Genomic DNA, 27655 nt, shown 5'->3' on the forward strand with positions numbered 1-27655 from the left:
TGACACAGCATTTTGGAGACCATCTTTCCTGCCATTGTTGGGCAAGCTGGTTTGCAATGTGTTTAACTCCTCAGTAACTGCTGAAAGTGAAGTTAATTCCCTTGGGGCAGGAGACATGCTGTGTGCTAGCACTAAGCCACACTCACTATACACATATATATGTAGAGAGAGAGACGTATATATAACTGTACATATATACTGTGTTCCTAATGTGCAACTTTTTTTTAAAAAAAGAACATTATTTCCTGCTAACTCTAACAAGCTTAAAGTTGTAACAAGTATTCTTCAAGATATTATATTTTCCTTCAATGAAATGACCTATGTGTTTCAGCAACTTATAGAGGTTTGTTCTAGAGTGTCAGAGGGGAAAGGGAGTCCCATCAACTAATGTTCTTCGAGGGTGATTACAGATCCTGACCCAGTCTTTCTATCTCCTCAATGAGGAAGTCGATGTCTGATTGGGTGGCGCCTGGGTTTGAGATGACCATCCGGAAAAAGTTGGCCTTGTCCCCCTGAGGCTGGTAGCCCACCATGGTTGTGCCTGACTCCATCATCAGGGCTTTGATCTTTGGAGCCACCTTATAATGGAAAACAAAACAAAACTCAAAACCAATATTAACACCTTCTCTTTTTAACAGTTCAACCCAACTGGCTTTTCACCATTTGTGTCTACACTGATATAAGCACAAAGAAATATTTTATATCAGGTGTGTTTTGTGGCTAATATCTAATGACTATTTAAGCCACCTAGTCAGTCATAAGATCCCTCAGAAAGTACTGGGTGACTGAATTTTGAAAGTCAGTCATGGAACAACAAAAATAAAGAAAAACAAAGACAAATTTAACAATACAAATTAAGGCTTCTGCATAGGAGCTCAGGATACTGTGTTAAACATGGATTTGGTCTGTGGTTGGATAAACAAAATATTACATAAATATATTACTAACAACTCTGGATAATAAATACAGAAATCAACAGCTGAAATGAATCAACATTAGAGTAGACTTAGACTTAATAAAAAGGTATCATAACGGACATAGTTTCATGTCAAATGTTCCTAGAAATATGTCTGTCATTCACTTGCTCCGCACAGGATTCTTGTAATGAAGAATGCCATCCTTCCTAAGGCAAGATGCGTTCTTTAGAGCTCCCTGTTATATTTGAACTGCAGCAAGGGCTCAATTTAGACCTGAGAACAATGTAACAAGATGGCTCACCAACACCCATCGCTAGAAGCCCACCCCAAGTCTTTATTTTTCATTTCTTTCTCATTAGAATGAGGATGTCCTGACCAGAGAAACTGCAAAGAATTAGGTGAAACAAAAAAATAAGTCCATACCCTGTGTAATTTTTCCTGTCGCTCAGGGCTATCTGGAATACCTCTGAGGCTTTGTGGAATATACCAGAAACAGACATTTGTGTGCTCAGGCTGCAAAGATTTTAACAAACAAAAGATAATTAAGAGAAAATGAGAGAAAACTGATCCCAAGCCCATATGCACCCTCAGTGGAAGTTTCTCAGACCATAATATATGAGTCAGAAAAAGCCTGGTTTATCCGATCGTATCTCTTAGGAGAGCTTCTCCCTGCAATCAATTTTCTAGATAACTCCAGTTACCACTTTTAAACACTGAAATATTAATATTAAGTACATTTAGGTAATTGAAAAAAAAGGTTACTATTTATCTTGCCATTTGTAGAGCCACACATACAGAAGATCCTTGAAAAATAATTTAGTTTATTGATACTAAATAGTTTGTTTTTGATGCTTTCACTTTCCTCCCTAGTTGCCATTTCTAGCACCACATCTGCCAGTGACTGGCTTGAGACACTGCATTTGTTGTTTTCAATCTGCTAGTAGAAAGTTTAAAATAATGCAAAGAATCAGAATAAGGTCCCATGGGTGAGATGCCCAAATACTAGACCATTGATTTTAACTGCTCAGAGCTTTTTCTGTGCTCATTTGGGGACTCTCAGGTATTTTCCTGATAGTTGAGGTTGCCTGATAAACAGGCAAAAGTGAAATGTAGGTGGTGTTGTATACTCTGGGTTCCGAGTGGATTTTCTCTTCGCAGCACTGGCTCCAATTTCATCTTTCTTTATTCAATGAGAGCTCCATTAGGGAAGAGAGTATGTGTTTTGGCCAATACTGTATAATCCAGTCCCTGGCATGGGTCTGGAATGTGGTAGGAGCTCCGTAAACACTAGTATGATAAATGCTTTACTGTGTGAAGTCGGGGTATAAACTCAGGGAAAAGACAATTTTATCTGAATCCTTTATTCTACGTAGAATAAAACAGAATCTCATTTTAGAATTGGTCTTGGTGGGTAAACATATACCCAACCTAAGAGATCCCATTCTAAACTTCTTGGAATTGAGAAACACTTTATCATAGAGGTCCAGTACATTTTCATCTGGATGATGAAAAATTCAGACTTCTATGGAAAGACCTCTAGTATGCAAAGAGCTGGCTGAGAGTGACAGGATTTTAAATGAAGTAAAGGGGGGAAAGTCAGTGCAGTGCTACCAGAAGAAAAGTTCATGAACGTGGAGGGAATTAAATGAACAGTGCATATGAATGAAAATTCAGAAGCAGCTCATGGTGATGTGGGAATATTGGCTTTGGAAGATTCCTGCAGTGGTTTTTCTGGAAGTGCTATGCATTGGTCCATAACCACTTACCTCACCATCGAAAACCATCTCAAATTCTTCTCTGTTTTTAATCTTGGTGTAGAGATATTCAGCCAGTTCTAGACATTTGTTGATTTGATTTTCAAATCCCACTGTGCCCTGTTTTTAAAGAAAAAGGTCATAGTTGTTGATGGTAAGTTGTATTTCCCTGGGATGGGCATTTGGGAAGGCTATGCTGTCCTTGTCTATGGGGAATATCAAAAGGAGTGTTCCTGGATAGAGACAGTCAGAAAAAACCATCTAATTGAATAAGTACAGCTTTTTCAAAGCTCTGAGGACAGTAAGATGAAGTGGACTTGCTTTCTCTCTTGAAGACACTCTGTTCTCTGGGCAGTTATTCTCAATAGGACTTTGAGCTTCCTGCTAGTTATTCATAACCTCAACTTGATGCCCATTTCTCATTTCTTTAGGATAGTGCTCTCAAAGAGTCATATCTGGACTGAGGCCAGTCCACAAACCATAACCAGTCCAGGATGACATGAGTTATAGACAACACAATTAAGCATTAAGAAACTATTAAAGCCATTCAACAGAGTAATTTTATGCATACTGACTCTAATGAAAATATTGGCTTATATTTTATATGTTCTATATTTTATTTTTCCAGCAATTATTTTTTTATTTGTTCTAATTAGTTGCACATGATAGTAGAATGCACTTTGATACATCATACATAGATGGAGTATAATTTCTCATTCCTCTGGTTGTACATGACGTAGAATCCCACCTGTTGTATAGTTATAGTGTACATAGGGTAATAATGTCTGATTCATTCTACTATCCTTCCTAACCCCATACCCCTCCCCTCCCTTCACCCCCTCTACCTAATCTAAAGTAACTCTATTCTTCTCTAGCCCCACACCTTATTGTGAATTAGCAACCACATATCAGAGAAAACATTTGGCCCTAGGTTTTGTAGGATTGGCTTACTTCGCTTAGCCTGAGATTCTCTAGCAATTCTTAATTGTATCAGTCCATGATAGGTTACAAAACAAACAACTGGTTCTTAAAAGATTACTACCTTAGAACCCGTCTCCCCCAGCCAAGTCCTGACCAAACACATTCCACACTCTTGCAGGCAGGCTACCTTTTACCTAGCACAGAATTATTCCTTTTCAGTGACAGGCAGGTGGAAGGGGAAGTCATTGTTCTCAATATCTGCCCTACGGCAGAAATAGTTCCAACTATTGACAAACTGGTTGAGTGTGAGTTTCCAAAGCCAGCATAGCTGGTTACTAATGGTAGCACGAGGGTTGTTGAGTGGGTGGGTGTTAACAAGGAGAGCAGATGCACAAGGCTAGCTTTGGATGGCTGATGGGCCTGGGTGGAGTATAGGCTGGCAAAACCTGAGCCTCGAGTAGTGTCACTGTTAACTGGCCCCTGGGAATGAAGCCTCCCCCAGGATCCCACCTCAGCAAACGATGCACCATGAGCCAACCCTCCTGAGGACAGTTCAAGAGGCTATCATTAGGCAAAATGACTGAGATGGGCCATGTGGTCATTACAGTATTTCTAAATAATAGGGCTCTTTCTCTTAATGCAATGTATAGCTTTTGTTTACTTTGTGGTAGAAATTAAAATCAGATTCTTTCTATATTAAGGCACACTAACTTGATATTTTGCTAGAAATCCTTATTGTTTTGATATCAGGTGGTCCTCATCTTAAACATGGAAATTATTAAAATCAACTTATAATAGGTAAATAAAAAATTAATGTGATATACAGTTGTGAAATCAATTGCCTTTACTTGGTAATATAAAAATGCTTTTGAGCTGGGGGTGGTGGTGCAAACCTTAAATCCCAGTGGCTCAGGAGGCTGAGGCAGGAGGATGGGAGTTCAAAGCCAGCCTCCACAACTTAGCAAGGCCCTAAGCAACTCAGAGAGACCCTTCTCTAAATAAAATACAAAAGGGCTGGGTGTGTGGCTCAGTGGTTAGGTTCAATCCCTGATACAAAAAAAAAAAAAAAAAAAAAAAAAAAGCTTTTGAAACAGGTACTAGTAATCTTCTCCATTACTCATATTTTCGGGGAAATTCTAATAGTTAAGCTTTGTCCCCCTATGAATTGAAGTGCAACCCAAGAGCCTGAAGATGGCTAAAACAGCATGTTTCAGTCTAGTACAGGATTCCTCAAAATAAAGTATGCAGTTTCCAATCCTCAGCAACACACACACACACACACACACACACACATTGTGTAGTTTCTAGAATAGTATATAAAGTACAAATAATAGAGAAGGCATTTCTTAAATAGAACTTGAAACTGTCATATATATTCCCTGATGAGAGGCTCATAAAGGAATTTAGGGTTCTTCTCAGTGTAAGGCAGTTGTTTTATCTTTTACCTCTTTCTTTATGTCTTCACTAGGTAATTTTAACATCCCTAAGGATTGTTGTAGAAATCCTTATCTTAGGATAAGTTTTAGTTGTTATAAGAGAAAGTTATAAGAAAACTTCATGATAATTCAAACTGAGGATGCAGAACTGAAGGAAGAAGAGAGAATTTGGCCTAAGCAATAAACTTATTTCATTCACAAAGAAAATACAGTTAACTCAATTATCTAAGTATTGATCACACACATAGTGAGTTATCCGTGATATATCATGGCATCTCTTTCACAGGCGGTCTGTGCAAATTACATTTCTGCTCTATTTCCCGAATGTCCCCCTTCATACCTTTGCTTTCCACATCAGCCAGAACTTGAAGATGTCCACGTGGCGGCCACACTGAATTGCCTTATCCCCTGTGTCGTAGGAGACATCATATTGCTTGTCCGGCTGGAAAAGGTACCCTGCACACATCTGGTTGCATCCTTGGAGTATACCCTGTAGTGGAAATCAAGGTGCGTGCATCTGATTCACAGATTATAGATGTCGATGCACAGAGGGGACTGGGGGTCACATGCAGTCTTTCTGCTGATGACTTTCTGAGGGCTTATACTTGTTCTGATATCCTTCTCTAAAACCACTCCTGAAAAAACTTTTCCCTTTTGCCCTCTGTCATTGATGAGCAAATGATCTCTTTCCTCAGATGCCCTATCCCTCTCAGGACATTTGTGTGTGTGTGTGTGTGTGTGTGTGTGTGTTGTGAGTTGTTTCAAAGTCTGGGAAGTGCTATGGCATTCAGTGGACAGGGGTTAAGGATATAAACCTCCTAAGTTGGTGGGACAGTTTCATGATGTGAAAAAAATTTCTCCCCAAGAGTGCCTCCCAAAAGTCCTCTTTTTCAAGATCTGCTATGAAGTTAACAGGGACTTGGTGTATGAGTGGAGTCAAGGGCTATGCAGGTCTAGGCTTCACAAGCTGGGCTTCCTAGGATGACTCAGGGTGCAGTTTTAGGAAGCAGAGATGCTTTGGAAGGCAGGCTCCTATTGTTATGTGAATGAGGAAGGGAACACGGCATTATTTTATCCACAGAAGCTTTTTGGTCAGTGTTCCTTGTTGCCCTAAGTTGGTATTTGTGGTTCTTGTTCCTTAGGCAAGAACTGATTTTTTCTTTATTTCAGCCCTTGGGACCATACATCCATACTAAGAACTCAAAGTATGTTCCAGTGAGCACTTTTGTCTTCACCTGATCACTCTCACTCTCATATTTGTGCAAACACGAAGGGATGCACAAATAATTCCCTAACAGGTTAGTACTGAACAAGGAGGAAGGGAAGTCGATGGCAAGAGCCTGGAGGAGAATCTAGGTGAGCCACAAGGGCAGGGAAGGACAGCAACCACAGTCTCACAATGGGGCTGCCAATCTTGTGAGTTAGCCGGCAAGTATGTGAAAGGACCCCATGCTTTTCCCTTCTGGTGCCGTCAAATGGACCTGCAGGCGGTCAGCGAATCTCTGCAAGGAGTACAGACCTTTTCCCTGACGAGAATGGCAGAGCACTGTAGCAGCACGCCCATCAGTTTGTGAGGGTTCCAGGTGACTGAGTTGGCCCTGAAAGAAGCATAGGATCCTTTGAGGAGAAGGTGCAGGAGTTGAGAGAAAGGCAAATGCCCTGTGGATGAAAATGCCACCCGTCTCCACTTGAGTCAGAAATCTTTCCCCGCCTGTTCTCCTAAATTGACGATCTAGTAATAAATTTTTGCGGGCAGTTTCAGAGTATTACGTTGCAGAGTGCATCTGCTAAGTCACTGCTATTAATCATAGATAACATTTATGATGAATTTATGTGTTTGATTGTTCTTTGAGCTTTAGGCATATATCCATATGGGAGTGTGGTTAAGAGCTCAGATTCTGAAGCCAACCTGTCCAAGTCTAAATCCTGGCTCTGATATTTGCTAACTTGGGCAGGTTACATAACTCCTCTGGGCCTCATTGTTCCCATCTGTAAGATGGAAGTCTACCTTAGAATCAAATAAAGGATAAAATGAGTTAATAAATATAACATACTTCTAATAGTGCCTGGAACACATAATTCCCACACAACCCTATGATATAGGTACTATTACTGCTCCTAATTTAGATGGAGAAACTGATGTACAAGGTTAAATGTGTTACCTAAAGCCACACAGCTGGGAAGGACTGGTGCAAGGATTCAAATCCAGGAGTCTAACTGTAGAGCCCATGCTCACGCCCACTCCACTAGACTGTCTCCCTCTGGGCACCAGACCTTGGATTCTTTGTGCCTTTCTGTTCTTATTTATAAAACGGATGGGTGATATGGAACCTACCTACATATGGGGCAGTAATAAAGAGTGACACCTGAAAGTAAAAATCAACTGTGAGACTCTTCTAGACTTTGACCAACTAGTTGCATTGATTTTTCCTCCTATTTTTAAAAATCTTCTAAATTTATTATTTATTAATTTACTTTAGCAGCACTGTTTAAATGCTAAATGAGCATGATTTTTGCCAGTTTGGGCTGCAGTGCTAACCCAACAAGCACTGTCTCCTAGCAACAGCATCAGTCCATCGGACACAATTAGATGGTGAAGGAGCACACGGGCCAGGAATTACAGAAACAACCGAGTGTAATGTATGTTGATTAAAACTTGGGTAACTTGCTTCAGTGGGTTACAGACTTCTTACCCCATAGCCTGGCCCACAGCTGAGCACTGTGTTTTCATACCTGTGAAAACTGCTTTTCCCTGACAGAGCAATTGCCTTGGAATTATACTGCCTCTACTCTTCGCACTAAACCCTTGCTGTGAATTTTTAACCTCTTCATCTTTCTTAGTCCTTTAGAGGGGGAATAACTTAGTGCATATGTGCACTGCATTTCAAGGAGAAGAGAGAAAGGCCTCAAGTACTTTCCCCCTAAGTGCATAAGCAAGAAAACCTTGTGAAAGAAACCTGTGAGTACTCCCAAGACAAGTTAATTAACTTCTGACCTCACAAAAAAGCGTTCATGTGAAGCCATATTTAAAAGGTAGTGAATTTGATCAGTTTTCTCATTGCTGTCATTTATCAAGTCATTTAAAAATCATATTAAGATCTCATAAAATGTCTTAAATGGTTCTCTGAATATCTCGAAGGTCTGAAGTAAATTATTATTTTTTATTGCTATAAATGGAAAGTAATAAGACAGGGTATGAATTCAGTTTCATTTAAAAGACACATTTTTTTTAACATTTAAAATGTTAAAAAAAAAAAGTCTGGTACGAAATATTTTAGGTTTTCCTAGAGTCAAAGATGGGGGGAGAAAACTGCCTGAAAAATCTCATGTCCAGTTGGGCTGGCTCATGGTCATTGCATATATTATTTTCCAAGTTATAGGACTATATAATCTTGCTTCAAAGAGCCAGTCTCGCCCATCTTGACACTGGCACTTTGAAACTGAGACAGAAGGGAGGAGTGGTAACAAAAGCCAGAGTTCTTGCTAGAAAAGAAATCATGGTGTGCTGCCTGGTACTTGCTACACATCCATCTCTCCCACCCCACTGCTTTGCTCCAGCCTCACTGGTTTCTCTGCTGGTTCTTCAGTTTGCCAAGAACAGTCCTGCCTCAGGGCCTTTGTGCTTGCCATTCCCACTGCCTAGAACACTCTTTCCCATATCCTTGCTTCCTGTCTCCCTTTATCCCAGTACTGCTAAGATAAGGTAGCTGGAGCTGAGCTTCTTGCTATTTTCCCAGGAGTCAGTTTACTGAGGAAAAACAAAAATAAAATAAAAAACAAATGGAATTGCTGGACTTTCTTGTACCCTTGGCTAACTCTGATTGAGCCTCCAAATAAATCCCCACACTGTTTAGTGTCTCTTCTCTCCATCCTGGGCACCTGCAATTTTATCTACTGTCACACTTATGACACAGTGTTATAATTGCTTGTTTAGGGATCTAATTTGAGAATGCACGGAGGACTCATTTGCCTGAGAAATCAACCATACAGTAAGTGCTCAATAAATGCCTGCTGAACTAAGAGTGAACTAAGTCAGAGAAAAGGTGTTGGCAATCAGGGCAGGCTGACATCAGAGCACAGCGTGTTTGGTGTTCTGGATGCAGGGAGGCCCAGCATGTGTGGCCCATACCTTTCTATGCCGCTGAGTTTATGGCGGTGCTTCCTGGACATGAGCAGCCCACCGCCCCAGGCAGCCTGTGAGGACAGAGAAAGGAGGGAGAGGAGCAGCGACATTGAGATCTAAGACCAGTCACTCCACACCGCTAGGAACCAACCAGCAGAATGTAAAAGGTGAAAAGCAAGCTTCTTTGATAAAAGGAGCCCACCCTGTTCAACCAGTACCCTCAACCTTGATCGTTTCTTTACCAGAAGTTCTGGGCTGGGAATGTAGCTCAGTGGTAGAGCACTTGCCTAGCATGTGGGTGGCCCTGGGTTCCATCTCTAGCACCACAAAAAAAAAAAAAAAAAAAAAAGAAAGAAAAAGAAACAAAGTTCTTTCAGTGGAGTGTCAGCTCTCTGACTGATACCCACAAGCCAGGTCTGAGCTTATGGTGTCTTTTGGGTCCAAGACCCAAAGTACTGTGGAAAGCCAGGGATACTGTGAGTCTCCTAAGGAGGTCCTGGAAGCTACCCCAAGGGCTGGGGCATGCTGTCTGCTTCTTCCTAGAATAGAATTCTAAAAGCTCCTGAGAAAATCAGAAAGCATCAGCTCCCACCAGGTCTGGAGGTCCCACCAAGCTCCAGCAGCAGCAGGACATTTTCAGGGGTACTGATACATGTTTACTAGATAGCCTGGCATGTTATCCGACACAGCAGCTTTTGTTAGTTATTGTTCAGTAGCAGGGCAGATGTCCCCATTGTCCTGTTGTAAGAAGTTAAATGCATCAAAGGATGGACAGAAACAAAGGAAAAAGACACCCAATCACATGTGTGAAAGTACACCTTTTGTATTGCCAGGAAAATTTGGGACTAAACCTCTTAGTTGATAATATCTTCCATATATTTCCTTATTTTTCCTGCATGTAGCAGATAGGCATTCTTTTTAGAAAAATGTCATAGAAGGTTGGACTTCAGGCAGGTAGCTGAGTGTTCACATTCATAGTCACTTTCTGTATATGGTGTCTTACACTTTTCCCCTTTGAAATCAGCTATATTGTACTCTGTAGCCATTTGTTTGAACAAAGGAACCTGGAAAGGCAACAGAAACCATATTCTAGGAAGAACCACAGAGGATAGCAACTGAACAGTAAGGAACTGGAAGAGTCCCAGGTCTCTGGTAGGTATCAGTCATGATTAGCTGGCTAGTGACCAGGGAAGAGCTAAAACTACCTTGGTGTACAGAAAAGGCCAGCTGGGGTATTGGGAGCAGCTTGAAGCAAATCATAAAACAGAGCTGCTTCCATTCCCTGAATGGACTGGGCTGCTCTGTGAATTATAGCACTTACATCGACATGGAGCCAAAGGTTGTATTTCTCACAAATATCTGCAATCTCTTGTATCGGATCAAAAGCGCCATAAACAGTTGTGCCAGCAGTTGCATTGACATAAAGAGGAACATATCCCTATGAGGGGTGAGAGAGAGAGAGAGAGAGAGAGAGAGAGAGAGAGAGAGAGAGAGAGAAAGCTGATTAGTGCTTTTAACCTTTCTCATTTTCCCACTTTCATATGAATTGGAAGAAAGTAATAGCATTTATTTCAAACAGTGATCAACAGAGCTGGTATGGTAGTATTCTTTGTTGGTTCATTCACTCATTCATTCAACTTTTAGTAACTTTTATGTGCCAGGCCCTGTTGTAGATGATGGGGCTATAGCAGTGAGCAGAGTAGATAAATTCTGCATTCACCAAGTTTACATTCTAGAAGGAAGGAAAAGTGACAGATCATAAAATTAAATAATCAAAATACACCCTAAATTTAGTGGTAAGTTCTGTGGCTAAATAAATAAATGTATGGGACTGGGGTTTGGAGTGATGGGCAGGTATAACTCCAAATATTTCATTTCTGAATATCATCTGGATGTTGTTTTTTGTAGGTGTTGTGTTGTTTTAAGTTCACTGATATAAACAATTGAACCAAAATTGTTCAGTTATTTAGAGCAGGTCTATACACTGTGGAAGCTAACACAGTAACACCTGGTGAAATTTTGATGTGAACAAGAAACAAATGAGGAAGTGGATTATAAAGATAAAACAGGTTGGGGAAATCTGAATCTCAGGTGCTTCTGAAGCTCAGGTCTCTCACCTCTCCTTCTTGCTCAGACCTAGCAACATTTCCTTCTCTGCAGAGACCCCAGCAAACAGCTACAATTAGAGAAGGAGATACAAGAAGATAACCCAAACAACAATGTGTTGGAAATGGCCTGGCAGCTACCTGGCAATGACTTGAGGATACATCTGTTCTGTGAAATTTGTCTGTTTAATAGAGTTTGTTGAGGCTGGATTTGCCAAATACCCCTGGCCATCTGCTAGGGCATGAAAGCACTTTGCGTAACACAATTCTAAAGCTAAAATGCTCTTAATAAAATGAGGTCATACTTAAGAAGAAACAAGTCCAATTAGGCTGGATCTTCCTAATGCTCAGGGAGTTGATTTATAGAAGAATACCAAACTAATCACTTTGCATAAAGAAGGCAAGTGGTTTAGGGACTAAATTTTTCATTTTTCAAAAAGAAAACTAATATTTTGTAGACATCAATCTACAAGTCGTTTGAGGCCAAATTATTTCATAATTTGCAAATAAGCAAATATCTGAGAAAAGAATTTTAGAAACACATAAAATTATCTCAGGGTCAAAGATTTTCATTGTCTAGATCAGAAATAGGGCATTTAAAAAAATTCATAGTCACTGGAATATAGGTGTACTATATTGTACATACCTTTTGCTTGGCTTCAAGAATCTTTGCCTCTAAATCAGCTGGAATTATCTTTCCCCTGTAATTATTGTAAAAGGAGGGAAATTAAAATGAAGAATCAATGAGACTGCACATGAAAAAAACTTATAGCAGCAGCAGCAAAAAAAGTAATTTAATCGGGTATTTTCAACAGACCATTAGCAGCTTGGCACACTGTACTGCGCCAGTCCTTAAGCACAATAAAACAAATTTAACAGATGAACACATTTAATACATCAAGAACCTAATATTCACTCTCCCCTGCCTACCTTTCATTGCACTTTATCAAAATCACATTGTCAGTTCCAAAGCCAAGCGCGGCCCCAGCTTTCTTTATGGAATAGTGACTCTGCAACACATGGAGGCGTAAGGTTAAAAGTTTAACAGTGCCTTGGAAAACACCCGCATCCGTGTGCCAAAGCCCCTGACTCACGTGTTCTGAGGTGAAGAGGACCAGTTTGGGCACAGCGGCCATGCCCTTTGTCTTAACTTCCGGGAAGTACTTGTAGCGAGCAGCCATGATGCCGTACATGTTGGATATGGCTCCCCCTATCAGCAAGCAGACATATGGGCTCTTTCATTATTGCTTCTACCTCAAAGCCTGAGCTGGTGTCTCAAGAAAGAAAGGAGGTCAAGAAGGGGAAGGATAATATCCTGATATGTTTTGGGGGCCTCCCTATTGCCAGGGTCTCTCTCTGGACCCTTGTCCCTGGGGATAGAAGTGGCCACACTCACTTCCAAGGCCATGTAGGCAATTTGGCTGGAGGTGATTCACTTACTACAGTGCCCCTCCCAGAGGAAGCCTAGATAGAAATACAAGAGGAGGTGGCAGCAGTGGCTACAAAGAGATGGGTGAGTTACAACCTTTCAGCTTCTACTGTCTGTTCAATCTATTTACTGAACAAAAATGAATCTGTTCCCTGAGTCCAGAAAGACGAGAGGGAAAGAGAGAGTAAGAGAGAGTAATGAAACCTACAGAAGGAAATAGTGACATTGTTTAGTGACTGGGTTTTTGAGTCATTTAGGAGAGCTTTAAGTTTACTTAAATAAAAATTAATTCATGTTTTAACTGAATAAAGACACAAGGAGAATTGAGGTAACTATCAAGGTATATTTGGCCACTGGAAACTAGCCACTTTTCCATCAGTTACCTGAAATGAAATGGGCAAATTCATGGTCTGCTTGAATTGCCTGGACAGTTGCATTTTTTATTTCTTCTCTCTACCTTGCACACAATCACACTCTCTCTGACACCATCTAAAACTCCTCCCTACTCCAAGAATACCTGTCTTTGTTTTGAAGATTACTGATACTTTTTTTTTTTTTTTTTTTGTCCTGGTGGTACTGAGGATTAAATCTGGGGGTAATCGATAACTGAGCTACATTTTTAGCCCTTTTCACTTTTATCTTGAGAAAGGAGTTTACTAAGTCATCCAGATGGGCCTCGAATTTACCATCCTCCTGCCTCAGCCTTGTTGTATCTACGTTGAACTAGAGATTCAAAGTAGATACACAATTTGGCTGAAGTTAATCAGCTCATTAATAATCTTGACACACTGATGCTCCAGCACATCAAACTGCTATTGACAGTGAAGCTTTGTGTAGCATGACCTCATACAGCCTTTGTTACTTTGTACTGATTTAGGCACAGCCTTTATTAGTTCAGAGAAAATGTAGCATTCTTGCTAGCCTTCATCCAAGAATCCCAAGGACCCATATTATAAAAACTGAGGACAGTCAGAGAAACCTACCAGGAGAAAATATCCCATCACCATCTTTACTTGACCATCCAATCATCTCTCTCATCTTCTTAAGAGTTATTTGCTCCATGAGGACAAACACGGGTGCAATTTCATATGTAAACCTGAAAAGATGTTAAGAAAAAGGATGAAAATAAAGAAGTGAAATCACTTATTTTTGGAACACAGACAATTGGTTTAGAACTTGGATTCTAAACAGATGTTCAAAACCTCTAAAACAATTCATTTCCTGCAAATGCATTAACTCACCAATCATAAAATGTCAGAAACCAGCCTGGGTAACCGAGAGAGGGAGAGAGGTGGTGGTGGGAGGGTGTGCTCTGTGGTACTTCACCAGCAGAACAGATTCATCAGTCTTAGGTATGGTTCACCCAGAGGAATAGAAGGAAAGGTAATGACTTTTCTGGGTCGTTTTTACCTTTCACTTCTAAGACTTAGTGTGGGACAGAGCAAATGTTAATTGAAAAAAAATATATTCTAAGTTCTGAAAATTGGTTTGCAACATTTCTAAAAAGGACTGCCAGTTTCACACTTGTAGAATCTATAAAAACCAGAGCCAAAGTCTGTTTTTTACAAATAATGTAAACATCTGAGAGCTAACTGTGAAAATAATTGGAAATATTGACCCATGTTTTAAAGACCTTAATATAATTATCTACATGGTTTTTCTACTGATATTCCCCAAGGACAGCTATGTATCTATAATTCTCTGAGGTCAATATCTGTCAAGAATAATTATAAGTGATGACTTTCTAATTACAAATTATAAATAACAAGAAGATAGTCAACTGGCATTCACAGTTAACTGTGGGCATCAGATCTCCTGGCAGGTTACATTTGTCTCCTAATAAATTGATGTGAAAGTGGCAAGCCATGCTCTTTCAAAGCAATTCAAAGCAGAGGCACAGTCTAGTAGAACAGTCATTGAAACAAGATCATGCACCAAACAGAGCCTAAGAGAAATGAAGGAAGGTCCATCTACCTAAAATTAAGCCAGAAGACCAAAAGATATTTACTAAGCTCTAAGGCTCTTTGTCTTTCTTGGTTCTGCTTGAACTTCTTAAGCATTTGAGTCTGTGGGCTGGGCTGAAGAGAGATGCCTAGACCGACTCAGTCAAGTGATGTGGGGAGGCATTGTCACTGGTTAGGGTGTGCTAGTGACTAGTACTAATGGGAATTCTTGCTTGTTAAATGATTTAGAAAAGCTATTTGCAAGGACGAGATAACTCATGCTGTACATGAGACATAGGTGAAGCTACTAAGTTTTAATGATAGAGGAAAAAGCAGTCACATTAATCACACGACAATAGAAGAGGACAAAAAGATCCGAGAGGATCCTCAGGAAATGTCTGTTGGTAAAAGAACTTTGTTTCCAAAAAGAACATGTCCATTTTCCTTGGGAGGCCCCTGGAAATTTAGGAGGAAGACCCTTGGGAACCATGTGTTCAGTTACCATCACCTCTGGAGGTCACAATCATGCTTTGGTTCTGCTCTGAGCCCCATCACCGTAGCAACCAACACTCCCTCATGTCTGATGGCCTGATAAAGGAAGAAGAAGAGAAGGATTCCTGGTTTAGCCTGTGCTGCTGAGTGTATCAAGAGGCAAACTCATGATGTGCTTCCACCCATTCTTGAACAAATGAATTATCAGTGGTTCCACAGATTTTTGGAAAAGTTGGAATGGCAAAAATGTTTGCATGGTAAAGAGGTACAGATGGCAAGTGTGTGTGTTAGAATCTTACAATACCAAAGAAATCTCTCTGGGGTAAGGCAAGGAACAAATGAAATCATTTACTATAATATCAGGACCGTATCAAGGATTGTATGAAAGCTGAGTTAGAATTAAGTTGGTGTTAGACAGCCAGATGCGAACCGCATGGGGAAGGGAGAAGGCACAGTACCAAAGACCAGGGGCTTGGTTCAGCTCTGAGTTTCATGATTTCAATCTACTTAGGCTTCAGGTTTGCATGAATTGGTCTTACCTAAGACCAGTAACATGGCCATTATTTTCAGGATCTATAGGAAGTCAAGAAGGTTCTATCATGAGGCTATCTGACCTTGTCTATTTCAATTTCCTTATTTATGCCAGGCACTTGATTCCTAAACCTTTTTCAGTTCTATTCATCCAATGCTTACTAAGTGCCAGGCAATATCCTATGCATGGAGGAGATGAAGAATTCCCAATCTTGAAGAGGAAGCTTCTTAGGGGGAATCCAGCATCTGACTCTTGACCTAAGGTACCTCCTGTTTGACAGTCACTGCCTAGGTCTGAAGGATCAATTTTCCCAAACTAACAACAAACTTATTCTGGCTCATGACCTTAATCTGACATTCTTCCTCTCCTATGAGCTGGGAGACTGGCCCATGGCTGTTGATCCATGGAATAACGTGTTGTTCCCTATTCCTAACTGACAAATGGGATAACGTGGTGTTGCCTATTCCTAACTCCACTTCTGACCCTGCCTTCCCATTCTAGGTCATGTTTATAATTGTTTTGGGAGAAGTATGCTTGCACCCAAAGCCTTATAGAAGGTCTTGAAGTTTACCATAGAGCAGAAGTTCTTGACTTAATGGGGGTCACAAACTCCCTTAGGAATCCTAGGAAAGCTAGGTCCCTATCACTAGGTAAAAAGTTATGCACATTATTTTGTGTATAATTATAGGAAATTCTCCTCTTACAAAATCTGGACCCCAGGTTAGGTACTCTTTCCCTATATGACAGATGAAAACAGATGAAATAAAGAGATCCAAGGTTAAATATGGATTCAGAAGCAGCTGATTAGATGCTTACGTCAGAGTTCAAGATCACATTTCAGAATCAGAGAACAAGACACTAATCTGCAAAATACTTTGGGTCATAGCATGAGAACATGGGACTGGAAGTAAGGATTTAAACGGTAAGATGGGGATACTCACAGAGTATCACTAAAGGAGAATTCTGAGCCTTTCTAAATTCTGAGTAGGGACATGAGTCAGCTCCTTTTTAATGGTACAACTCACTTTCCTAGTGGGATTTATTCAGGACCAAGGCAAATTGATTGTCAAACCTCTGTAGTTCCCTTGTGGCAGAGTCTGCTAGTTGCTAACCATATCAATTTTCCCTTTCTTCATTAATTTTTTTAAGGTTGCAATTCACCCAGATCAAAGATTATGTTTTCTGGCCTCCTTAAGTGTGCCCATGGGACTAAGTTCTGGCTAAACTGTTGCTATGGGAAATGCTGCGTGTGACTTTTGAGGTTTCTTAGTAGTAGGGAGAGTGTTCCCTTTTTACCTGCTTGCCTTTCCTTCCTCCTTCCCTCTTCCTTACCCCTTCTCCTTTCCTTAGCCCTTCACTCTTTCCTGCTTTCCTCCTTCCTGTGTTCTGGAACATAGAAATACTGGCTAGAATTCCAGAAGCCAACATGTAGCATACGGATGAGAGCCATATGCTATAATATAGATCAAAAAGGCACAAGGAACTTGGATCCCTGGTGACTGTCAAAATGAGGACTTCTTTAAAGAAGGAAAGAAATAATTTTGCATGGTGTTATGGTTCGGATGGGAGGTGTCCTAGAAAAGCTCACGTGTCAGACAATGCAAGAAAGTTCAGAGACGTGATTGAGAATCTTAACCCAATCAATGAATTAATCCCCTGATGGGATTAACTGAATGGTAACTGAAGGCAGGTGGGGTGTGGCTGGAGGAGGTGGGGCACTGGGGTGTGGCTATGAGGTATATGTTTGTATCTGGTAAGAGAATACTTCTCTCTGCTTCCTGATCATCATGTGAGCTGCTTCCCTCTGTCACACTCTTCCGCCATGATGTTCTGCCTCATCTGAGCCCTGAGGAATGGAGCCTGCTGTCTATGGATTGAGACTTCTGAAACTGTGAGCCCCCATATAAACTTTTCCTCCTTTATAGTTGTTCTGGTCAGATCTTTTAGTCACAGCAGCAAAAATACTGACTAAAACACAAGGTGATTATGTATCTTGATATTTCTTAGATTCCTCACTCTATAGATATGGCAGGTATCACATCTTCATCTTAAAAGGTAATATGTTTGAGGGGAGCTTAGTGAAACCTCTGTTGTCCAGAGTTGAAGACAGACTGAAAAAAAAAAAAAAGAAAAAAGAAAAATCCACAAAGCTGAATGGAGGGGTCTCAAATGGCAACAGTGACCTGTGGGATGGGCTGCCTCTCCTAAGTGTGTACACTGCATCTTGTATACACTAGGCGTTTAGGACTGCAACCTTTCTTAGTTTGCAGGATGGATATTATTTGTAGGATCCACTTTGTAGGATGGATATTATCGTCCCCCATTTTTTTGATGAAGTAAGTGATGTTCAGAGAAATTCTGTGTCTTGGGTTAAGATTTCACTTTGGCATCTTTCAGAGCCAAAATCCCAAGTCTTTCACGTCATAGTTGCTTTTTTTGTGACAAATGAGAACTGCTTACTGCAGGCTCCTCTCTAACAGCCTGCCTGGTAGTATTCGATGACTGATAACTCCCATAGGAAATTTCTCCTATGTAACTTCTATGAAAATAAAGCACTAGATGCTTGAAATCATAACCTCATAGCAAAGGGTTGTGATAGAGCTGGCCATTAAGATTATATATTGCCATCAGGTGTTTGAGAGAGGCTGTCGTTTACACTTGGGCACTGCTCAACCTGTACATTTGTTCTTGGAAGACTTGTTTTGGAAGAAAAGAACTGGATGTGCCAAGGACAACTACATATTTGCAAGTTTTCTTTGAAGATTCACTGGGTCCTTGCGTGGAAGAACAGATCTCGAAGCTACATGCACAAGCAGGTGCAGAGGCATAAGCATATATGTTCAAATATTCTTCCTTTGCTAAGAGGCACCTTACCCTTTGCTACTTGAATGAGAATATTAGACAGTTCTTTTACAGGGACTGTACAGAGAAATATAGTAATTATTCTCTATCACTACTGCCCCCATACTCAGTGCAGGGCCAAGCGGGGAAAAGGGGATATCACTAATTAAATCATGCTCTGCCAATGAAAGATTATTTTTGCCATTCTTCCCCAGACATATTTTGAATGCTGTTCCCAGCTGGAGAAGGAATTGTCCCAAGGGAGCAAATGCTGCCTAAGCTCCTACAGTGCTGCCACATTTCATGATCTTCCAGGGGAACTGGCTTAGAACGATTTCTAGATAATAGTTATTACTTCTTCAGACAATGCCTTTTCTCCAAAACTGAAAGAAACTATTTCACTATTTTAAATAACCTCCTCTATCGATCTACTGGAATCAGATCATATTTTATAAATATCTACTGTTCAGTACAGTGGCAATTACTATGTGTCATTTAGTTGGACTGGCCTTGACCTCAGATGGCTGGGACATATTTTAGTGTTTCATGACTGAGCTGAGGTAAGAGAAAAGTAAGGAATTTTGATTTTATGAACACAGACAAAGAATAATTTGTGGGATCTTTCTGGTTGAAGAGAAGTGTTTTTAGGAGAATATCTGGTCATAAATGGTTCAAAAGGATGAGTCCCTTTTATTTACCTTGAAAGTGGCTTAGATATATTAAGAAGCCACAGCTGAGGGTCTGCAGAATACATATTTAAAGATGGTGGGTAAATTCAGTACCTATATTACTATAGATACTTGCGCCTTAGTGAATATGTACCTTACAATCTGCTTTTTTCATTTATTTTCTGAAATTATTGACTTAAAAACAGTATTTTCTAATTTAAATTGTTGTCTAGTGTTATATGCTATAATTAAGCATTAGTGTAATTTTTTCAAGTTATAATTAGCATATTATGATGCCTGTACTTGCAGAAATATTTTTATCCCTCAAATCGTAATACAGTAAAGATTGCAAAAGGGAGCTTTTGGGTGGAGGCCATCATCGAAGCTAATTTTGTCTTCGACCTGAATTCCTCTTGGCCCTTTAAAGTCTCTGTGATCCAATGTGGACATTCTGTGAAGTTACTCATGACTTGTGAGCAGAGAGCATGAAAACCATTTTCATTTTTCAATCAGTTGATTTTTTAATGCCTTTTAGCACTGAAGGCTTCACTTGTCACATTTACTTTACAAAACATGTCAGTGTTTTTAACATTAGCAAACAAAGCAGGAATCTTTAATTAATAGAAACATTTCTTGAATGTAGTTTTAGTATTTTGAGTCATAGCATTAGACAGCCTTGGAATGCACATGAACAATATGTAATTTGAAAATGCCTGTCTGGTTTTGTGGTTGGTTATAGTTTATTTAAGAAAAATGGAATACCTTGAGCTTTAATAATTTGCATTGTCTTGATATCAAATGGAATTTCTCATTTTAAACAGTTCCACTCTTTGACCTAAATTCATTTTTCAGAATCTATTCTACCATGAACTTAGAGTCGGAGTGGGGCTGAGGGTATGGGTATAGCTCAGTGATAAAGCACATGCTTAGCATGCACGAGGCCCTGGGCTTATTTCCCAGCACCACACAAAATGAATAAATAAATAAGTAAGTGGGTAATTAGCTTTCTGAATATTTCCACAATAATTAACACCCTTATAATTCTTCTACAGTTATTATTTAAATTATTGTAAAAAATTGTTTCATTATTTTCCTCTGAATACATTAATGGAATGTGGTGCCATTGTCTAGCTGTATAGATCATGATGAAACACTGTGATTTTTGTTAAGAGAAAAGACAGGAGTTACTAAGCTATGATGACCCTCCATTACTCCTGTCCTTATCTCCAAAGAGGACACATGTGTGCAGAGGAAACTTTAGGGTGATTGCGAGAAGGCTACCCAGGTAGTTCTTGTACCTCCAAGATCTTAGAGTCAGTTTCATGTAAATTTACAGGAATTTAGAAATAATGAAAGCTTTATCTACATAAACCAGTGTGGGGAAGATGTCAAATTCAGCAAAACGATTAGTTATTTTGAAAGGAATGTGTAGTGTATCAGTATCAGCTGAATTTCATTTTAGAATTTTTAGTTAAGCAATATGTTGATCAGATTGGCTAGTGGCTTTATGTCAGCTTTAATTATGGAAGAAATATTACCTAAGTGATAAGGACCAATGAATGGGAAAAGGAAGCCAAGATCATATCCCAAAACATAGCCTTTTAAGATATACCAGTAAGAATAATGGAGTCTACTAACATGAAATTTCACACTCTATTTTGAAAGCTAGAATTCTCATGACTGTTCTCTTAAGTTGCATTATTCAATTAAAAAAAACACTAATCAAGTATCTACTATTAAACTAGGGCTGTGAGAAATCTAAAAGATTTTAAGGGAAAAAATGACCAGGGAATAAAACAGAACTACTGAAATTGAAATTTTAAAACAATAAACCGTAGTCACAGATCATGGTTGCTTATATGAAAAGAATATATGAGGGGCTGGAGTTGTGGCTCAGTGGTAGAGTGTTTGCCTAGCATGTGTGATGCACTGGGTTCAATCTTCAATACCACATAAAAATAAATCAATAAAATAAAGGTATTGTGTCCATCTACAACTACATATAAATATATATATATATATATACACACATATATATGTATGTATGTATATATATATATATATATATATATATATATATATATATATATATATAAAAGAATATATGAGACTTACATATTGGTATTGGCAGTTGATGTCAGCCATTCACCGGCTAAACCAATGATATCCAATCCAGAGGAAAGCTGGTTGAAAAATCGAGGATGACCTAGAGATAACAGGCAAGCATCAAGGCAAACCCATATTTTTCACTCTATCTTCAAAGCAAAAGGTCTGTCCTACTGTATCACATTGATGAAGTCCCATCACAGTGGTCTTTCTAATTGTGCTACCCAAGGATATTGGAGAAGGGTTGACCCAGTCTATACCAATGTTAATAATAAAGATGCCCCCCAACTTACGGGCTTCTAAAGCATCATGTTTTTAAATATTTTTTAAAAGGTGACTATCATAAAGTGAATCATGCTTTATAATATTTTTTATTGAGATTCAGTTGAGTTCCTTTCATATTTTTTAATTAGAGGATGTGGTGGTCTTGATTGTTTTTCACAACTTTTTCAAGTTACAATTCAACATCCCAAGGATCTTAATTCCTAAATCAAACTTTGGTATGGGAGAAGAGGCTTTAGGCCTTAAAAAGGGTTCTTAGCTCTTGGATTAAACCAAGGTTGGGGGAAGTATCTACTGATGCTGACACTAAGGTCATCCCATCATTCTTTGAGTGGCTGTGACAAACATGACATCAAGTGCTGATGTATTTTGCCCTTACATAGCCAGGTGCCTGTTAACTAACTTGATTGCAGAGCTGACCTAGCATCTCCTTTGTGAAATAGGAAGATACAGTCTTCCTTTACTTATTGGGCTGCTGGTGCAGTAATTGTTATTGCTACTCAACTCTGAAGCCCTGTGCAACTCACACTATGCTTTAATAGCCCTGTCCTCAGAAATTCAGGACTGTGGCCAAATTTTTGCCAACTTGGCATTCACCAAAAATTCAACTCCATATCAGCAGGCTTGGTTCTGCTGTCACAGAGGAGTCAACACAATAGATTATCTAGGGATGTGTGACAGAGAACTGGTGTTAGAAAGTTGCTGACAACTATGTTTCCAGTGGAAATTGCCTTTGCCTGTGAAATAACTGTCAGAGAGTTAGTGTTCAAATATTTCTGGTCTAACTCTCCTCCCTGAGATGGTCTGCTCTTTCCTAGTTGTGAGGGGGACTCATTCACAACAACTGAACTATGATTTCTTATGTCAGAAGATACCAATCTCTGCATCTCAAGAACCCTCAAAAATTAATACTGATTTTTTTAAAAAATAAAAAATCATAAACAGTAAATGTAGTGTACATATGGGGCCGGATTCCAGATGTTCATGTAGACTCGTCTAAATAGTTTAAGCTATAGCATTTACTCTATTCTGTTCAGTGCCAACAGAATCTATGAAATCTCCTGGAATATAAAGAATTTTGTTGAGCTGGGTGCAGTGGCACACATCTGTAATCCCGGAGGCTGAGGATCAAAGCTAGCCTCAGCAAGTTAGCAAGACCCTGTCTCAAAACTTAAAAAATCAAAAGGACTAGAGATTGTGGCTCAGTAGTTGAGTGCCCCTGGTTTAATTCCCGATACCAAAAAATATTTTTTTTGTTGAAAATAAAATATATATGTACTTAAAATATATATGCAACACTCATTTGAAAACTTTTAAACAACAAATATTAAATGTTATATTAAACAGGACTGAATCATACATACGTACTACCACACTTTATCTGATAATGCATCAAAAGCACACAGCATGGCAGAAGCAAAAGTTGGACAAAGAGAGGCTGATACAGAGTGAAACATTATCTTTTTGCCCATTAAAATATAAAGCACACTGAGTCCCCCCCCACCTTACTTTTAGCAAATAGCTACAATTTTATGCTTCCAAAATTTTCTACCAGAATTTCTATCAAGCAACAACCTAGTTTACATTTCAATTTCCAAATCTCTGTATCCAACGAAAATAACAGATGACAGACAAGACACTGAGCAGCACAGAGCCTAAGATCATGTAGCAGGAAAAAGAAAGGGTTATTTTTCCAAGTAAAGTTTTTCAACATAAAAATTACAAGTGAAAATAAAAGGGATGGAGTAGAAAATCTATTGGTTAGGAGACATATTAACCGACTGCAATGTGAGGGACTTATTTGGATCCCGATTCAAATGAATTAAAGCAAAATAAAAAAAAAATATTTACAACATTGGTGAGACACTTGGAAATTGTGTGTGTGTGTGTGTGTGTGTTTAGATTAAACAATGACATTGTGGGTTTTTCCCCATAAAAAATGAAGTTTTTGAAGATGAAGAATATCTTGAATCTAATGTATGAAATATGATATGTCAAGAGCTTTGTAATGTTTTGAACAACCAATAAAAAAAAAGAATATGTATGGAAGCAATAATACTAAATTGAGGATTTGCTTCCATATAATATAAAAAAGGGGGAAGCAGTGGCAGAGGTACATGTGAAATAAAGTTGTCAGGAGTTGATAATAGTTAAAGCAGGGTGTTGGTACATGGAGTTCATCATATGATTCTACTTTTGCTTAGTTTAAAATATTCCATCATAAGAAGGAAGAAGGAAGAAGAACAACAACAATCATAAAAGAAATGTGGTATATCTATAAATCACCTAAGTAGTTACTGTGAGTGAAGCCTCACTAGTACCTGCATCAGTTCATAGAGAATCTATAGATGCTGGTTCCTTTTCTGAAGCAGTCTTTTGTTAATTTATACAGAAATTTCCAAATGCTTTCATCATCCCTTCACAAAATTAGTATGTTTTAACTATTCATTATTTTGGCTGTTTATGCACTTAAAAAAAATTTTTTTTCACTGTGTGTAGCTACCTGCAAGGTTTACCCTACTGCTTCTGTATTGCCCCCTAAATCAAAGACCAGCAACCTGGAGCTGTTTATGATATGGCAGCAACAGTATACCTTAGCGAGGGCCAACTCCCTGAGATGCAACGGAAAGCTTTACATTGCTAGGAAGATCATGAATTCTGTAAATGCGTACCTGCTTCCAGGGCAACAGAAATGGATGGCTGCAGACTAAATACCTAAATGGATTCATATGTTGTACTAATGACTGCTTTCTCTGAGCATCTTCAGTTTTTGAGATGATATGATGTGCTATCATGATGAAATTATGTATTTTTCTTTTCTGTTTATTAATGATAAAAATATGTAGTCCTCATTTCTCTGAGAAAGTATGTATTAAAGTGAATGAACAAAAGAAGAAACAGTGGACCAAAACAAGTCAAGCTAAAACAAACATGGGGAATTCTGACTCACTTTAAATCCAGTCAAATAACACTTCTTGTTCTCCACAGGGCTTGGGTGGCCATCAGACCAAAGTGAGATGCATCTAAATCTATTAGAGTGGTTCTCTTTAACTATTTAACTATCAGACTTTCTACATATAATTGAGTCGGGTTCACTCAGAAGTTATTTAGTGGAATTGGCAGACTTCAAAAGTAATTTGGAATTCCTTATTTTAAAAAGCTTCTTTGGCCAGCCTCATTATTTCATTATAACAGCCCTGCTCTGCTCTATCTCCCCCAACCTCCCCAGTCTTGGTCTTAAATCTCTCTTCTTATGACTAAGAAGGGTGAGAAGGAAAATAAAGGAAAAAGAAAGAGAAAGAAGTAAAAACAAAACAACAACAACAAAAAAGAACAGTGGGCAGCCAGTTGTGGCCTTGGGGGTTTCCCCATGTGGTGGCAAGCGTGCTAAGGACTGCTAATTCCTGAGGATCTGTCTGCCCAAGAACTCAGGCAAGTCAGCTGCAGAGGGGAGAGAGTTACAAGGAAAAAGAAAATGCTGCTTCACTTCTGTGCTAAGAAACAGCTCAGAGGACCAAAACGTCCTTGAACCTGAGGAAATTGGAAAGAAATCACTTTAGCCAGGATTGCTGATTAGAGAGGACCCTGTAAAATGAAAGGGAGGCAAGAGGAGAACTTGAGGTCTCCTAGTTGGAAACAGAATTTGGAGACTTGGGGAATGTGAAGAGAGGGTGTGTGTGTGTGTGTGTGTGTGTGTGTGTGTGTGTTTGTGTGTGTGTGTGTGTGTGTGAGAGAGAGAGAGAGAGAGAGAGAGAGAGACTGACTTTTTGGCTATCCAATAAGATGGTGCTGTGGGTTGAATTACATCCCTCAAATTCAAATCCTAATTATATCCCTACACATTCAAATCCTAATCCCTTGTTTCTGTGAACTGTGACTTTACTTGGAAATAGGGTCTTTGTGAGTGGAATCGTAAAGTGAGGTCATGCTGGATTAGAGTGGGCCCTAATCCAAAGACTGGTGTCCTTTTCAGAAGAGAGAACTTTGGACAGCTGTGCTCAGGGAGAAGGCCATCTGAAGGCAAGGCAGAGACTGGAGCCATGTATCTACAAGTGGAGGAACACCTGTAACACCAGAAGTTGGAGGAAGCAAGGATGGATTTTCTCTGAGACCTTCAAAGAGATCATGGTTCCACCAACACCTTGATTTTGAACTTTTAGCCTCCAAAACTGTAAGAGAATAAGTTGCTACTGTTTCAAAACACCTAGTTGGTAGTAATTTGTAATGACAGCTCTATGAAACTAATAAAGGGAGGAAAACAGGCCCAAATTCTCCACAGTGTCCATGACAGGGCAGGTTAGGTAAGATTTATCAAAACAAAACAGGCATGAAAATGGAGGCAGAAAGAATAGGGGAAACTGCTCTCTAGGTCCTGAATAGCCTGAACCTCAAAATGAACTTGACCTATTACCATGTATCTGTATCTTTTTAATTTATTTTTACAAGAAATACTGATGAGGGTTTTTTGGTTTGTTTTTGGTATCGAGGATTGAATCCGGGAGCGCTCAACCACTGAGCACATCCTCAGTCCTTTTTTATATTTTATTTAGAGACAAGGTCTCTCTGAGTTGCTTAAGGCATCACTATGAGGCTGGCTTTGAACTCTCAGTTACGATCCTCCTGCCTCAGCCTACTGAGCAGCTGGTATCAGAGGCATGAGCCACTGTACCCAGCTCGATGATGGGCTTTTGCAAGGGTTAATTTTATGGCCACTGAACACTTTGCCTTTCTTTACCAGGGTGTGTTTCTCCTTCACCAGGAGTTTGCTGTCCTCACAACTGGCCAGGGGACATGGAGGGCATTGCTTCTGTGTGTTCACCTGGCTCTCACCCTTACCTGTGCGAACCCCATACTTCAGGGTGTCTCTGCAGTCAACCAGGATCTGTTCCAGGGACTCCGGGTGGTCAGACAGCTCCAAGTTAAAGCCCTCCATGCCTTCCAGCAACTGGTGTGGGTGATGGAAGTCCAGCACCTTGGTGGAGCGATCGAATGTTTTGCGAACATAGTTGAGGAGTATGTCCACCACTTCGAGTAGGAACTGCACGGTTTGCTCCTCCCCATTCTTAGCTGGAAGCAGATCTGAGAGGGAAAGCCAATGGGTGGTTATCACCTGCCTTGTACCTGGATTCTCTCGATCCAGAGATCCCTAATATCAGCCATGATATCCATGAGGCCCAATTTCATTCCAGGATGTGTATATGCACCGAAGTGACATCCCCAGAGGGAGGCACGTATGCATGTACACAGAAATTTTGCATATACTTTACAGGGGTTCACAGACTTTCTGCTCATCAGACTGCTTGTATATGGACTGGTGTGCTTTGAGAAGCAGCGAGCAACCTGCAACTGCAGTTCTCTACTTGAGTCTGAAGGGCACTTGTGAGCAGCGTGACCAAAGATATTTCTGATGGGGCCTTGGGGGACCAAGTGTCCCTATACATCTGGTTTGATGTTAATGATGTGCTTGATCTGTTGATGGCAGAGGGTAAAGCCTCTGCTGGTAGAGGATGAGGTCCCTCCTGAAGAGGGTGGCCCTTTGTGCTGTCCTCAGACAGTAAATTAGAACTGAAATTGGGGCCTCAAGAAGGTGATAGAAGGGATTCCTGCTTTTCTCTTGACCTCATCCTTTGGGGCCTAGTCAGGAGGGGAGGGTTGGGGGTGGGGAGCTAGCCAGGAAGAATGGTGGGGACCCCCACTGAGGTCAGCCACAGCTCAAAAAGCATTTTGCACTGTGCCCACTCCTAGATTATCTCTAAGGTTTTAGTCAATGTTCTGGTCTGGCTTCTGTGGCATTCTGGGGAGTTCATAGAAGTGGATGGCGGTGGATTCATCTTTGAGCCACTTAGGAGACAGTGGTGGAGCATCTCCTGAGAACAAATTTATGGGGGCACAGGAACTGGTAAAGGATCTACAGAAGGACAGTGAGTTTTAGAGTTGTCCTTGGTTATGAGGGCTAATTGAACAACTTCCCATAGGGTGATTATTTTGGGGAGGAGTTGGCAATGTTAGAGGATAAGTATGATTAAGGAAATCACTAGATTCTCTTATATATAAGATTCATTTGGATTCTGAGATTTTATGAATCCATATTTGTGTCTGCATGTAT

At 39.8% G+C, this 27655-nt stretch overlaps 1 protein-coding gene across 2 annotated transcripts in view; it reads right to left on the reverse strand.

The window, feature by feature from the left end:
• Positions 1-404: 404 nt before the first annotated feature.
• Positions 405-27655, reverse strand: part of Gad1 (glutamate decarboxylase 1) — a 36873-nt gene continuing 9622 nt past the window's right edge. The window contains exons 4-16 of one of the 2 annotated variants that reach the window (XM_027946097.2): positions 26386-26628; positions 21277-21367; positions 13669-13781; positions 12351-12466; positions 12187-12266; positions 11903-11957; positions 10473-10589; positions 9158-9222; positions 6548-6626; positions 5369-5518; positions 2684-2791; positions 1341-1430; positions 405-578 (exon numbers count right to left, since the gene is read on the reverse strand). In XM_027946097.2, coding sequence (XP_027801898.1) covers positions 405-578; positions 1341-1430; positions 2684-2791; positions 5369-5518; positions 6548-6626; positions 9158-9222; positions 10473-10589; positions 11903-11957; positions 12187-12266; positions 12351-12466; positions 13669-13781; positions 21277-21367; positions 26386-26628 — 1481 coding nt within the window. Of the gene's footprint in view, positions 579-1340; positions 1431-2683; positions 2792-5368; positions 5519-6547; positions 6627-9157; positions 9223-10472; positions 10590-11902; positions 11958-12186; positions 12267-12350; positions 12467-13668; positions 13782-15179; positions 15217-21276; positions 21368-26385; positions 26629-27655 lie in introns of those variants that run through there. The other variant, XM_027946098.2, reaches the window with a different exon arrangement.

The sequence above is a fragment of the Marmota flaviventris genome, chromosome 11, assembly GCF_047511675.1.
Source record: "Marmota flaviventris isolate mMarFla1 chromosome 11, mMarFla1.hap1, whole genome shotgun sequence".
In the NCBI taxonomy this organism is placed as follows: domain Eukaryota; kingdom Metazoa; phylum Chordata; class Mammalia; order Rodentia; family Sciuridae; genus Marmota; species Marmota flaviventris.